Source organism: Pongo abelii, chromosome 20 (genome assembly GCF_028885655.2).
Source record: "Pongo abelii isolate AG06213 chromosome 20, NHGRI_mPonAbe1-v2.0_pri, whole genome shotgun sequence".
Classification (NCBI taxonomy): Eukaryota; Metazoa; Chordata; class Mammalia; order Primates; family Hominidae; genus Pongo; species Pongo abelii.
Window position 1 is genome coordinate 59,012,588 of NC_072005.2, and position 15,895 is coordinate 59,028,482.

The 15,895-nt window shown below is 43.5% G+C and overlaps 1 protein-coding gene across 6 annotated transcripts in view; it reads right to left on the reverse strand.

Annotated features, from left to right (window-relative positions):
- Positions 1-15,895, reverse strand: part of ZNF600 (zinc finger protein 600) — a 169,195-nt gene that overhangs the window by 141,048 nt on the left and 12,252 nt on the right. For 3 of the 6 annotated variants that reach the window (XR_008516729.2, XM_063720261.1, XM_054541126.2), the window contains exons 3-4: positions 14,898-15,024; positions 5,380-7,398 (exon numbers count right to left, since the gene is read on the reverse strand). Coding sequence is in view for 5 of the 6 variants with exons in the window: in XM_063720261.1 (XP_063576331.1) it covers positions 5,380-7,398; positions 14,898-15,024 (2,146 nt within the window). In the remaining variant the exon portion in view is untranslated. Of the gene's footprint in view, positions 1-72; positions 7,399-14,897; positions 15,025-15,895 lie in introns of those variants that run through there. The other 3 variants (XM_054541125.2, XM_063720260.1, XM_054541127.2) reach the window with 2 other exon arrangements.

Consider the following 15,895-nt stretch of genomic DNA (forward strand, 5'->3'; position numbering starts at 1 on the left):
ACTCCCTCCCTGTAACACAACCACACATACAAAGTGTCAACCACATCCATGTGAAGAGACCACCAAACAAGCTTTGTGTGAACAATGAGGCTGTTTATTTCACCTGGGTGCAGCTGGGCTGAGTCCAAAAAGAGAGTCAGCAAAGGGTGGATAGGATTATCATTAGTTCTTATAGGTTTTGGGATAGGCGGTGGAGTTAGGAGCAATGTTTTGGGGGCAGGGGTGGATCTCACAAAGTCCATTCTCAAGGGTGGAGAGAATTACAAAGAACCTTCTTAAGGGTGGGGGAGATTACAAAGAACTTTTTAAGAGTGGGGGAGATTACTAAGTACATTGATCAGTCAGGGTGGGGCGGAAACAAATCACAATGGTGGAATGTCATCAGTTAAGGCCATTTTCACTTCTTTTGTGGATCTTCAGTTGCTTCAGGCCATCTGGATATATACGTGCAGGTCACAGAGGATATGATGGCTTAGCTTGGGCTCAGAGCCCTGACACAAAGGAGACCTCACCCTGAGGAAATATGGACTGCCTGCGGCCCTCCACACCAGGGACAATAAACTCTTACAGGAAAACTCCCACTCCCCTTCTGGAGGAGTCCACACACACGCTGCAGCAGTGGAAAGCTGGGCTGGAATAAGCTCCCCTTCAGGGCACAGACCCAGCCCTGACCAAACCCCATGCAGAGGCTGCGTGTGGTGGCTCATGCCTGTCATCCCAGCACCCTAGGAGGCTGTGGTGGGTAGATCGCTTGAGCTCAGGAGTTTGAGACCAGCCTGGGCAACATGGTGAAACCCCATCTCTACCAAAAATACAAAACTTAGCCAGGTATGGTGGTGCAGGTCTGTGTGTCTGTGGTCCCAGCTACTTAGAAGGCTGAGGTGGGAGGATCGCTTGACCTGAGGAGTTTGAGACCAGCCTGGCCAACATGGTGAAATCCTGTCTCTATTAAAAATATAAAAATGGCCGGGCGTGATGGGTCATCCTGTAATACTAGCACTCTGGAAGGCCAAGGTGTGCTGATTACTTGAGGTCAGGAGATCGAGACCAGCCTGGCCAACATGGTGAAACCCTACCTCTACTAAATACACGAAAAGTAGCCGGGCTTGGTAAGCATCTGTAATCCTCGCTACTTGGGAGACAGATGTGGGAGAATCGCTTGAACCTGGGAGGTGGAGGTTGCAGTGAGCCAAGATTGTGCCACTACAGTCCAGTCTTGGTGACAGACTAAGACTCAAAAATAAAAGAAAATAAAAGTAAAAATACAAAAATTAGCTAGGTGTGGTGGCAGACACCTGTAATCTCAGCTACTTGGGAGGCTGAGGCACAAGAATTGCTTGAACCTAGGAGACAGAGGTTGCAGTGACCCAAGATCACGAGACTGCACTCACAGCCTGGATGATAGAGTGACTCTGTCTCAAAAAAAAAAAACAAAAAACAAAAAACCGCATTTCTGATGTGATTGATGCAGAGATAATAAAACCTGAGTAACATGATACAGACTGTCGGGCAGAGGGAACTTCAGACGGGGGTGAGAGGGCAAGGGAGACAGCTCTGAGCCTAGATCTGAAGGAGGAGAAATGGACAGGGTACACAGAGTAAGAGCAGGGACAATGACAGGAAGAGTTTTGATGTTTGGGAAAAGAGGAAAGCAAATGTGACTGGCGCAGAGGGAGTCAGGAGATGAGGGCAAGCTCCCAGGAGGAGGCTGGACACTGGCAGGGGCCCTGGACACAGGGCTGTGGAGCCACAGTGAGGAGTGGGGCTTTTGTCCTGGGGAACATGGGAAGCCGGTGGAGGGTTCCCTGCCAGGCACTGACATGATCTGCTTTAGATTTAGCTGTGATATCCTAATACAGAGAAAGGACCTGAAGATGGTCTCCGCGTCTGAGTCTACACCTCTGTTTCTTCCATTCTTCTGCTTTTGTTTTTCATTTTTAGGGCACTGCATCCCATTGAAAATTCTAATCACAGCTGGGCACTCCTCTCCTCAAAAAAAAAAAAAAAAAAAAAAGCCACACCCAAACACGCACTCCATTTAGCAAATCATTTCAGAGGCCAGGGTCACTCGGGTTGAGCTTTTCTGGTCTACCCCTATCGCCAAGTTGCAGGGAGGCTCACTGGGGCTCAGATCAGAAGATATTTTCACCAAGTTACCCTGAGAAGGTCTGAGAGGAGTGAGAAGGTGTGCCTGAACTCTTACATGGGGGCCTGGAAGGGCTAATAGGAAGGGTTGGTCTTATCATCCTCGTCCTGGAAAATTAGAGAAGCCTCTTTCACAAACCTGGGCTAAAGGAACTTCTTTTGCAAGTTTCTGATGCCATTGATTCCTGACAGTTAATTCTTCCTTACAGGAAAATCACAGGAACATTTATAAAATGCAGAAGTGTGAATACACAGCTATTGACCTTGAAAACAGGGAAAGAAGGTCAGCTGTAGAACTAAGACATAAGCAAACAGTTTCAATCAATACATGAGTGATCAGGCACGGTGGCTCACACCTGTAATCCTAGCACTTTGGGAGGTCGAGGTGGGCAGATCACCTGAAGTCAGAAGTCGAGACCAGCCTGGTCAACATGTTGAAACCCTGTCTCTACTAACAACGCAAAAAATTAGCCGGGAGTGGAGGAGGGCACCTGTAATCCCAACTACTTGGTAGGCTGAGGCAGGAGAATGGCTTGAACCTGGGAGGCCAATGCTGTAGTGACACGAGATCGCACCATTGTAGTTCAGCCTGAGCAACAAGAGTGAAACTCCGTCTCAAAAAAAAAAGAAAAAGAAAAAAAAAAGAGGCCAGGCGCCGTGGCTCATGTCTGTAATCACAGCACATTGCAAGGCCGAGTCAGGCGGATCACAAGGTCAAGAGTTAGAGACCAGCCTGACAAACATGGTGAAACCCTGTCTCTACTAAAAATACAACAATTAGCCAGGCATGCTGGTGGGTGCCTGTAATTCTAGCTACTCAGGAGACTGAGGCAGGAGAATCACTTGATCCCGGGAGGCAGAGGTTGCAGCAAGCTGAGATCGCACCACTGCACTCCATCCAAGGCAACAGAGCGAGACTCCATTTCAGGGGAAAAAAAAAAAAAAAAGGAATACATGGCTGCTTTTGGAGGAGAGTTCTATGCCAATCCAGCCCATGTTTCAACATTTTTCTAGAATGGACCAGAGGCCCTTGAGGGAAACACGCAATAAATAGCCCCCAGCTCAAGATTTCAACAAATGACATAAGGAAAGAAAACTGAAAAACAGACTAACTGGTTAAACTACATTTTGATATTTAGTTAAAAGGTCACTGACATCTATACCAAGTACACACTGAAACAATCAAACTTAAGTATTAGGTACGAAAGGCTTCCAATAAACAACAAAGACTAGAAAGCATGCAGACCTCGATCTGAACTGGATGCAACTAATTTCAAACAGCAACTATTTTGAAATTTTTTTTTTTTTATCTAGCGAATTCTGGGGTCAACTGGAAAATAACTGGAAAATATACAAGTACAGAAATGAATGATGTGAGCTGATTATACGATGCTGCAAAGGCATCTTTCAGATGTGATTATATACTATGAAAGAAATAAAATTTTTAAAACTAAGATTTATCTCAAACTCAAACTGCAAAAAAAAAAAAAAAGAATAGAGAGAGAAATGAAGAGGAATCAGAAAGAAAAAAAAGGAAGCCTATTAAACAATGAGAACAAAAGCATTTTTGATGTCTTTTTTTTTATTTTTTGTTTGCTGGTTTTTTTGAGATGGAGACTGACTCTGCTGCCCAGGCTGCAGGGCAGTGGCACGATTTTGCCTCACTGCAACCTCTACCTCCCAGGTTTAAGCGACTCTTGTGCCTCAACCTCTCAAGCAGCTGGAACTAAAGGTGCACACCCCCACCCCTGGCTAACTTTTATTTTTAGTAGAGATGGGGTTTCAACATGTTAGCCAGGGTGCTCTTGAACTGCTGACCTTAGGTGATCCACTGACGTCAGTCTACCAAGGTGTTGTGATTGCAGGGATGAGCCACCATCCAGCTTTGATATCCTTTTTTTTTTTTTTGAGATAGACTCTCACTGTCACCCAGGTTGGAATGCAGTGGTGCGATCTGGGCTCCCTGCAAGCTCCACCTCCAGGGTTCACACCATTCTCCTGCCTCAGCCTCCTGAGCAGCTAGGACTACAAGCACCTGCCACCACGCCCGGCTAATATTTTGTATTTTTAGTAGAGACAGGGTTTCACCGTGTTAGCCAGGACGGTCTCGATCTCCCGACCTTGTCATGGGCCTGTCTCAGCCTCTCAAAGTGCTGGGATTACAGACATGAGCCTCCGTGCCTGGCCTGATCTCCCTTTTATAAAGTACTATTTCAAAAAAGTACTATCTCTTTAAAAAGCACTATCTCAAAAAAGAAAAATAGAAAATAAGAAACAAAAAACAGGCTGGGAAAAGTGGCTGACATCTGTTGGCCATGCTGGTTTCAAACTTCTGACCTCAAGTGACCTATGTGCCTTGGCCTTCCAACGTGCTGGGATTTCAGGTGTGAGCCACTGCACCTGGCCCAATCCTCTTAACAAAAACACTTGAATGTCAGTTAAGGCTTGAACTCAATGTTAAGTCAACACAAACTCAAGTCAGTGCTGAATTGACTCTAATGTCAATTAACGCTTGATGGTTTGCCATACTCATTGCATTGGGAACAATTATCTCAAAAATGAATTTTCTGATGGTTTGCCATACTCATTGCATTGGGAACAATTATCTCAAAAATGAATTTTCTGATGGTTTGCCTTACTCATTGCATTGGGAACAGTTATCTCAAAAATGAATTTTCTGATGTTCCGCAAAGAGTGAACTCGGACTGAAGACCTTGCCACACTGATGACATTTGTAAGATTTCTGTCCAGTAGGGATTCTCTGATGTCTAATGAGGTGTGAACGTGAAGTAAAGGCTTTGCCACAATCATCACACTTGTGAGGTTTCTCTTCTGTATGAATTCTCCTATGTTTTGCATAGGATGAAGCTTGACCGAAGACCTTGCCTCAATCATGACATTTGTAAGGTTTCTCTCCAGTATGAGTGTGTCAATGAACTGCAATGTGTGAATGATGTCTCAAAAATTTGCCACATTTATTACACTTGTTAGATCTCTATTCATTATAGATTCTCCAATGATTTGCAATGGTTGTAGCGTTACTGAAGACTTTGTGACAATCATTACATTAGTCAAGTTTCCCTACACCATGAACTGCCTGATGGTGAATAAGTGTTGACTGCTTGCTAAAGGCTTTGCCACACTCATTACACTTGTAAGGTTTCCCTCCAGTGTGAATTCCAGTATGTTGTCTCAGGTGTGAATCACTCCCAAAAGTCTTGTCACAAACCTTACATTTGTATGCGTTGTCTCCAGGATGAATTCTCTTATGTCTTTTAAGGTGTGATTCACGACTGAAAACTTTGTCACATGCTTCACATTTGTAAAGTTTCTCTCCAGCATGAACTCTATGATGAAGTGAAAATTGTGATTGTTGATTAAAAGTCTTCCCACATTCATTACACTTGTAAGGTTTCTCCGCAGTGTGAATTCTGGTATGTCTTGCCAGGTATGAATTACGTACGAAAGCCTTGTCACAAACCGTACATTTGTAAGATTTCTCTCCAGTATGAAGTCTACGATGGTATACAAGGGATGGCTTGTGACTGAAGGTCTTGCCACACTCATTACACTTGTAAGGTTTCTCACCACTATGAAGTCTACGATGGCAATGAAGGTATGACCTCTGACTGAAGGTCTTGCTGCACTCATTACATTTGTAAGGTTTCTCACCACTATGAAGTCTACGATGGCATACAAGGTATGACCTCAGACGGAAGGTCTTGCTGCACTCATTACACTTGTAAGGTTTCTCTCCACTATGAATTCTAGTATGTTTTGCCAGATACGAATGACAAGCAAAAGCCTTGTCACAAACCTTACATTTGTATGGTTTCTCTCCAGTATGAACTATCTTATGTGTCTCAAGGGTTGATTCATGACTGAAAACCCTTTCACATTCTTCATATTTGTAAGGTTGCTCTCCAGTATGAATTGACTTATGAATTAAAAGATCTGAATTTTGACCAAAGGTCTTCCCATATTCATTACACTTGTAAGGTTTTCCTCCACTATGAATTCTAGTATGTCTTACCAGGTGTGAATTCCATGCGAAAGCCTTGTCACAAACCTTACATTTGTAAGATTTCTCTCCACCATGAAGTCTATGATGGCATACAAGGGATGACTCGTGACTGAAAGTCTTGCCACACTCATTACACTTGTAAGTTTTCTCTCCAGTGTGAATTCTTGTATGTCTTGCCAGCTGAGAATTCCACGTGAAAGCTATGTCACAAACCTTACATTTGTATGGTTTCTCTCCAGTATGAATTCTCTTATGTGTCTCAAGGGTTGATTTCCGACTGAAAACTTTGTCACATTCTTCACATTTGTAAGGTTTCTCTCCAGTATGAATTCTACGATGACGTGCAAGGTTTGATTGTTGATTAAAAGCCTTGTCACATTCATTACACTTGTAAGGTTTTTCTCCAGTATGAATTGCCTTATGAATTACAAGGGCTGAATTTTGACCAAAGATCTTGCCACACTCATTACACTTGTGAGATTTTACTCCAGTATGAAGTCTACGATGGCATGTAAGGGATGACTCCTGACTGAAGGACTTGCCACGCTCCTTACACTTGTAAGGTTTCTCTCCAGTGTGACACCTATGATGGCATGCAAGGTATTGCTTGTGATTAAAGAGCTTGCCACATACATCACATTTATATTGTTTCTCTCCTAAATGGGGTATCTGGTGTTTCCTTAAGAGTGAGCCACAATTAAAGGCTTTGCCACTCTCATTACATTGGAAAGATTTTTCTCTCATGTGTACTTCCTGTTTTTGTGTGAGCAATGAAGAATTCAGGGAATTATTCCCATAGTTATTAGAAATATGGATTTGGTGCCTACAAGAAATTCTTTGGGATGTTGAAACCAAGGGAGCATCATTGGTAGACTTCTCAAGTTGATTACCAATTTTACTTTTGATTTGAAATATGTGGAGTTCAGGCAGATGTGAATAAAAGCTCGATCCAAGCTTATCTTTAATAGGTTTGTTTCCAGCAAGCCTTTGATCATATCGGTCTGTACTGCCAGTCAACTTTTTTATTTTTGTTATGGGTGCTTCATGGCCATTTCTTTCATCTTCTTGACACTGAAAGTCAATGTCATGAATTTCTTTCTCAATTTCCTGGAAGCAAAAATCTCCAATGTAATAACCTTGATGTCTTTGCAGTGTCCCTGAGTGGAACACTTCTGTATTGTCTTGCCCTGTTGATAAGACCTCCTTCAGCATGCATTTGGAAGAGACATCTACAAAATATAAACACCAATAGGTTTCCAATTAAGTACAGATGGTAAATCATACTGAAGTGTGTAAATATGACACAAAAAACAATACTTATTTTGAGCTTCCCAAACATCATCTTCCAAGTTTAGGAACACAAAAGGAGTAAGATTCTTTAATAAACAAGGGGCAATTACATGTCCTTCAAAGCAATTCTATGAAAGTCTATTTCCTATATCATCACAAAACACTGGCAGGGCACAAACTTGTGTAAGCCTAAAGTAAGGAGTATTTTTCCACTATGACCCTAAAGTGTATCACAATTTGCAAAAAACATATCACTGTCACATCAATGAAGAGAAAAATATATATTATTTATATTTAAACCATATTTACTGTGTACAAATGCTAAAAAAAAAAACAACACACACAATGTACTATATTGGTAAATAATCCACAAGCTCATGTAAGGATAACCAAAATCAATGGAAATTCTGTATTGTCAAACAATTATAGCACTGAGAAGAGAAGATTACAAAAATTAACCAGGTGTGGTGGCCCATGCCTGTAGTCACAGCTACTTGGGAGGCTGAGGCACAAGAATCACCTGAACCTGGGAGGCAGAGGTTGTGGTGAGGCAAGATTGCACCAGTGCACTCCAGCCTCGGGGACAAAGTGAGACTCCACCTCAAAAAAAAAAAAAAAAAAGCAAAAAAATGTTAATACAATATTTTTTTGAATAAATGTCATAAAATTGCCTATATCCACACAGAACAGGCACTTAATGACTTTTCAAAAAATTTTTGTATTTTTATTTTTTTGAGACGGAGTCTTGCACTCCAGCTTGGAGTGCCATGGTGCCATCTCAGCTCACTGCAACCTCTGCCTCCTGGGTTGAAGTGACTCTCCTGCCTCAGCCTCCTTAGTACTTGGGGTTACAGGCATGCACGACTATGCCTGGGTAATTTTTGTGTTTTTAGTAGAAAAGTGTGGGCAGCAAGCCACCTAGGTGCCGAGGCAAGAGTTCAAGGGCACGAGCTCTTCCAGTATAATAAAATATATAAAATAAAAAGAGTTATACTAGATCTAGATCATAGACATGATTACATATGAATATCATTAATCATTAGTTTGTAGCAATTACTCTTTATTCCAATATTATAATAATCCTCACTCTAGAATCATAACCTAGGAAAAGCCAGGCCATACAGAGATAGGAGCTGAGGGGACATAGTGAGAAGTGACCAGAAGACAAGAGTGCGAGCCTTCTGTTATGCCCAGACAGGGCCACCAGAGGGCTCCTTGATCTAGTGGTGACGCCAGCGTCTGGGAAGATGTCTGTTGCCAAGCGGACCGTGGTCTAGCTGTAGCATCAGTGCCAAGGAAAAACACCCCCTACTTAGCAGACTGGGAAAGGGAGTCTCCCTTTCCCCGGGGGAGTATAGAGAAGACTCTCCTCCACCACCTCTTGTGGAGGGCCTGACATTAGTCAGGCCCACCTGCAGTTATCCAGAGGCCTAAATGTCTCCCTGTGATGCTGTGCTTCAGTGGTCACGCTCCTAGTCCGCTTTCATGTTCCATCCTGTACACCTGGCTCTGCCTTTTAGATAACAGTAGCAAAATTAGTGAAAGCACTAAAAGTGTCTGATATGCAGAAATAATGGCATAAGCTATCTCTCTCTCTGCCTCAGCTGCCAGGAAGGGAAGGGGCCCCTGTCTAGTGGACAGGTGACCCACGTGACCTTACCTATCATTGGAGAAGGCACACACTCCTTACCCTGCCCCTTTGTCTCATATCCAATAAATATCAGCGCAGCCTGGCATTCAGGGCCACTACCCATGTCTGCGTCTTGGTGGTAGTGGTCCCCTGGGCCCAGCTGTCTTTTTATCTCTGTCTTGTGTCTTTATTTCTACAGTCTCTTGTCTCCACACACAGAGAGCAAAACCCACCAAACCTGTCGGGCTGGTCCCTACAGAGATGGGGTTTCACCAGGTTGACCAGGCTGGTCTCAAACTCCTGACCTCAAGTAATCCTCCCGCCTCAGCCTCCCAAAGTTCTGGGATTACAGGTGTGAGCCACTGTACCTGGTGGCACTTTGTGACATTAACGAGTGGAGTATGTCAGTTATATTGCATACCACATACTGAAAAGCCATATGTAAAATTATAAAAATTAATAAAATATTATAACCCGTGATAAAACCAGCAAGCAAATAAGTACATTTATACAGCCTGCAGAATTCTAAACAATTCCCTCTTAAGAAAAAAGCTACAACTTCTACTTAACCACTAGCACACAATATAAGAACTGAAATACATGTTAAGATCACTACCTTCTGATGTATGAGGTCAAGAAAATACACAGCATTTTAAGAAATAAGAATTGACTAATGGCTGGGCACAGTGGCTCACACCTGTAATCCCAGTACTTTGGGAGGCCGAGGCATGTGGAGAACGAGGTCGGGAGTTTGAGAACAGCCTGGCCAACATGGGGAAACCCATCTCTACTAAGAATACAAAAAAAACAGCTGGGTGTGGTGGCGGATGCCTGTAATCTCAGCTACTCTGGAGGCTGAAGCAAAAGAATCATTTGAACACAGGAGGCAAAGGTTACAGTGAGCCAAGATTGTGCCACTGCATTCCAGCCTGGGTGACAGGGCAAGACTCCATCTCAAATAAATAAATAAATAAATAAATAATTGACTAATAGTGTAGAAAAGTGCAATTATGATGTCACAACTACACTTATGTAACAGCCAGGCAATACAGCAATTTTACATATGTGCATTCCCCATAGTTGTCTAGTTCACTATGCATAAAATATAAAACAGAATGTGTACTGAGAAAATATATAAACTGAGATCAGAGAAAACATTGTATAAAACAAATTGCACAATAAGAACAAAAAATATGATGTATGTTCCCTGGCCCGAATGTTCACCTTGGCTAAAAGCCATTATCAGATTTCTTATCCTCTAATAGGATGTTCCTGCTGATGGGGCCTTTTAGAGAATTTGGTCATGGGTGTTGACTAATTGTGAATAGGACTAGGGCTTTTAATTGTATTTTTTCTTTCTTTATCTACTTTTGAGACAGAGTTTCACTCTTGTTGCCCAGGCTAGAGTGCAATAGCGTGATCTAGGTTCACCACAACCTCTGCCTCCCAGGTTCAAGTGATTCTCCTGCCTCAGCCACTCGAGTAGCTGGGATTACAGGCATGTGCAATCGTGCCCGGCTAATTTTGTAGTTTTAGTAGAGACGTGGTTTCTCCATGTTGGTCAGGCTGGTTTCAAACTCCCAACCTCATGTGATTTGGCCATCTCGGCCTCCCAAAGTGCTGGGATGACACGCATGAGCCACCACGCCCAGCCAGGACTAGTGCTTTTATAAAAAAGACAGTAAAGAGCTGATTGCCTGCTCCTCTTTACACCATGTCAGGACACAGCAGGAAGATGGCTGGGCTAAACCATGAAGAAGGCTCTCACCAGGATCCAATCTAGCTGATATCTTGCTCTTGGATTTCCCATTTTCCAGATTAATGAGAAATAAATTTCTATGTCTTAAGCTTTCCAGTTTCAGCTATTTCTTTTTTTGTCTGTTTTTGAGACCGCGTCATGCTTCATCACCCAGGCTGGGGTGCGGTGGCATGATTCTCCTACCTAAAGAGATTCTCATGCCTCAGCCTCTTGAGTAGCTGGGACTACAGACACATGCCACCATGCCTGGCTAATTTTTTTTTGGGAAACAGAGTCTCACTCTGTCACCCAGGCTGGAGTGCACTGGCACGATCATGGCTCACTGCAACATCCATCTCCCAGGTTCAAATGATTCTTGTGTCTCAGCCTCATAAGAAGCTGGGATTACAGGTGCATACCAACATACCCAGTTAATTTTTGTATTTTTACCAGAGACGGGGTTTCACCATGTTGGCCAGGCTGGTCTTGAAATTCTGAACTCAGGTGATCCACCCGTCTTTGCCTCCCAAATTTTTGGGATTATAGGCGTAAGCCATCACGCCCGTCCAATTTTTTTTAATTTAGTAGATTCAAGGTTTCATTATGTTTGCCCGACTGCTCTCAAACTCCTGACCTCAAGCCATCTACCCACTTCAGCCTTTCAAAGTGCTGGAAACAGAGGCCTAAGCCACTGAAGCTGGCCAGTCTAAGCTACTTCTGACACAACAGTGAAAACAGTGAGACAGGAAAAGAGGCATCTCATCATCAACATCAACGAAGGCTGACAAATCTTATTAAACAAAGGAAGTTTAGAGTCTGTACCATAAAACTTGTAATATATGAAGCCATCTAATAGTATTCACTTGTTTTAAAAAGCAGGTGGATGAATCACCTGAGGTTGGGAGTTCAAGACCAGCCTGACCAATATGAAGAAATCCCATCTCCACTAAAAATACAAAAATTAGCTAGACTTGCACCAGGCATAATCCCAGCTACTTGGGACCCCGAGGCCAGACAATCACTTGAACCCAGAAAGTGGAGGTTGTGGTGAGCTGAGATTGCACCAATGCACTCCAGCCTGGGGAAGAAGAGGGAAACTCCATTTAAAAAAATAAAAGGCCAGGCACAGTGGCTCAGGCCTGTAATCCCAGCTCTTTGGGAGACTCAGGCAGGTACATCACTTGAGGTCAGGAGTTCAAGACCAGCCTGGCCAACATGGTGAAACCCCATCTCTACTAAAAATACAAAATTAGCCAGGCATGGTGGTGCATGCCTGTAATCCCAGCTACTCAGGAGGCTGAGGAAGGAGAATCACTTGAACCTGGGAGGTGGAGGTTGTGGTGAACTGAGATTGTGTCATCGCACTTAAGCCTGCGCAACAGGAGCAAAACTTCATCTCAAAAAACAAACAAACAAAAACCAAAAACCAACCCTGGAGGCAAATTAACATTATTTCTCAAATAACAAAAGCAGGCCCACAGTGTTCATGGACATGACCCCAGTTTGCACGTACGGTAAGTGAGGGACAAGACTTGATGCTGGGCATGAAGGACCCCACGACATGTTCTTAGGCACAACAGTCAGCCCAGGCAGGACAGGAAATGACCAGTCACAGAAAATACAAGGAGAACAGAAAGAAGTACATCAAGGGGGATACAAGGACGGAGCTGGGACACAAGGGCTGAGCTGCGCTGCTGACAGTGGTGCTAAAGCCATCCCTCATGGATCATGTGCTGAGTCATCATGCCCAGCACACGTTGATTTAGGCAGCCTCCTATAATTTTGTCCAGTGGATGAATAAGGTCTTCACTTACTCAGTGAGAGTAGTGTTGGAGAGGAGGGGCTCACGGGGAAATTGGGGTGTTCACTATTACAAATCAATAGGCTGGAAAGCAACAGTATTTGCATCCAGATCAATGTACCATGTGAGGCAAGGCCGGGAAAGGAGGGCAAGGGTGGAGGCAGGAAGTAATGGGCATGTGGGAGGGATCTTTGTGCATGCACATCTGTGGGAATATAATTCCACTAGGATAGGCCAAATCTTGAGCTTGGATGAAAGTGGAACAAATTTAACAAATGGTAAAATATTGACCCAAGGTTAAATATTCAAATTACAATATGGGCAAGGGACAAGAATGAAAGAGATCCAAAAAGCAGCAGTGTGGTGGCCTGAGGTGAAAGCAGTTTTACTTCTCTTAAATCAAATGCCTCTGATTTCTAGTTTCAGGCATATACTCAACAATATCCCCTGTGTAGATTCCGGAAATGTGTACACACAAAAAAATAAGTAAACCCTATGAAGAGTACAGTAGAGCAATATACGAGACCATGGAGGTGAAAAAGGATGCCCTGGCTGAGTAGGTAGAGATGTCTTCGTGAAAACAGAGCCAGGCTGAGTGCAGTGGCTCACATCTGTAATCTCAGCTCATTAGGAGGATGGATGGGTGGATCACAAGGTCAGGAGTTCAAGACAAGCCAGGCCAGCATGGTGAAACACTGTTTCTACTGAAAAAATATAAAATATTAGCCAGGCATGGTGGTGCACGTCTGTAATCCCAGCTTCTCAGAAGGCTGAGGTAGGTGATTGCTTGAACCTGGGAGGTGGAATTTGCAGTGAGCTGAGATTGCACCACTGCACTCCAGCCTGGGTGACACATCAATACTCCATCTTAAAAAAAAAAGAAGAAACTGTAACTTTAATAGAGATGTGGTTTCACCGTGTTGGCCAGGCTGGTCTCGAACTCCTGACCTCAGGTGATTCACCCACCTCAGCCTTCCAAAGTGCTGGGATTACAGGTGTGTGCCACTGCACACAGCCTGGCAGTATTATTTATGATAGTAAAGAGAAGAAACCAACCAAGATGTCCATCGACAGATAAATATATGAACAAAATGTGGTATACACATACAATGGAATATTATTCAGCCTTAAAAACAAACTCGGATGGGCCTGGGGCTGTGGCTTATGCCTGTAATCCCAGCACTTTGGGAATCCAAGGCAACTGAATCACCTCAGGCCAGGATATCACAACCAGCCTGGCCAACATGGTGAAACTGCCATCTGTAATAGAACTACCAAAAATTACTCGGGTGTGGTGACACATGCCTGTAATCCCAGCGACTCAAGAGGCTGAGGCAGGAGAGTCACTTGAACCCAAAAGGTGGCGGTTGCAGTGAGCCAAGATCACGCCACTGCACTCATGCCTGGGCAACAGAGTGAGACTCTAACTCAAAACAAACAAACAAACAAACAAACAAAACACAACATAGGAACGAACAAGTGGAAAGCCACTGTGTCAAGGAAATGACAGTAGAACTAAACTATGGAAACCTCATTCAACCTCACAAGCTCCCTCAATAATTTTGATGAAAACCATATTTGTTACAGGATTGATCCTATAACAAACTGAACATTAAGTTTTCTTGTTAAAAATGAACAATGACACGTATTTGTTGAAAAATGTGAAATGAACAAGAGTTCAGTCAAGAGCCTCATACATATGAGGCTGTGAGCCCAAATGACATCCTCGATGGGAGGAATTTCAACACCACTGACTGCTGCTTAGAGAACATGATCATTAGTTTATGGGATGAACATTGCCACAGTGCCAGTGACAGACACTGCTGTGATGCTCCTCAAAAACCAGAATGAGCTGGGCATGGCGGCTCATGCCTGTAATCCCAGCACTTTGGGAGGCCAAGGTGGGTGGATCACCTAAGGTCGGGAGTTAGAGACGAGTCTGACCAACATAGAGAAACCCCGTCTCTACTAAAAATCCAAAATTAGCTGGGTGTAGTGGCACATGCCTGTAATCCCAGCTACTCAGGAGGCTGAGACAGGAGAATCGCTTGAACCCGGGAGGCAGAGGTTATGGTGAGCCAAGATCATACCATTGCTCTCCAGCCTTGGCAACAAGAGCGAAGATCCATCTCAAACAAAAAAACAAAACAAAAAAACAACCAAAAAAAAACCCATGTATGGGGCAAAATCACAAAAGAGAATACAAAACCAGGAAGAGCCAAGATAGACAAGAGCAGACTCCTCATGTCTGCAGGGACATTTTCCTCACCCACAGCCTCCAGGTTCCTGTAGTTCTCCAACATCACTTCCCTGTATAAAGCCCTCTGCGCAGGGTTCAGGCATTTCCACTCTTCCAATGAGAATTCTATAGCCACATCCCTGAAAGTCAAGTGTCCCTAAAATGAAACACACATTTCAACAAAACATTAAGGAGGACTGAGTTATCACCTTCACAGGAAATGAGAAAACAGAAAATAAGTATTTGATCAAAGACTGTGTTGTGACAAAACGATGTTAAGGTATTTTTGGATATTTTTTCCCTATAGTTGCATTTTAGTGTACTTTTCTTTGAAAGATTTTAAGATGTTATAAGTCGCTACAGAAGTCTCAATTTCATAAACAACATAAAAAGTATAAAAATAAAAAGGAAACACAGGGCCAGGCATGGTGGTTCACACCTGTAATCCTAACACTTCGGGAGGCCAACGCAGGCAGATTATTTGATGTCAAGTGTTCAAGATCAGCCTGGCCAACATGGTGAAAACCTGTCTCTACTAAAAATATAAAAATTTGTCGGGCATGGTGGCAGGTACCTGTAATCCCAGCTACACAGGAGGCTGAGGCAGAAGAATCACTTGAACCTGGGAGATGGAGGCTGCAGTGAGCCAAGATCACATCACTGCACTCCATCATGGGCAACAGACTGATACCATCTCAAATACCAAAACAAAACAAAACAAAAAAAGCAATGCCAGGCGGTGGCTGTCACCTGTAATCCCAGCATTTTGGGAGATCAAGGCAGGCAGATAATGTGGTCAAGAGATCGAGACCATCTTGGTCAACATGGCAAACCCACATCTCTACTAAAAATACAAAAATTAGCTGGGTGTCATGGTGCGGACCTGCATTCCCAGATACTCAAGAGGCTGAGGCAGGAGGATAGCTTGAATCTGAGAGGTGGAGGTTGCAGTGAGCCAAGATCGCACCACTGCACTTTAGCCTGGCAACAGAGCAAGACTCCATCTCAAAAACAAATGAACAAACAAA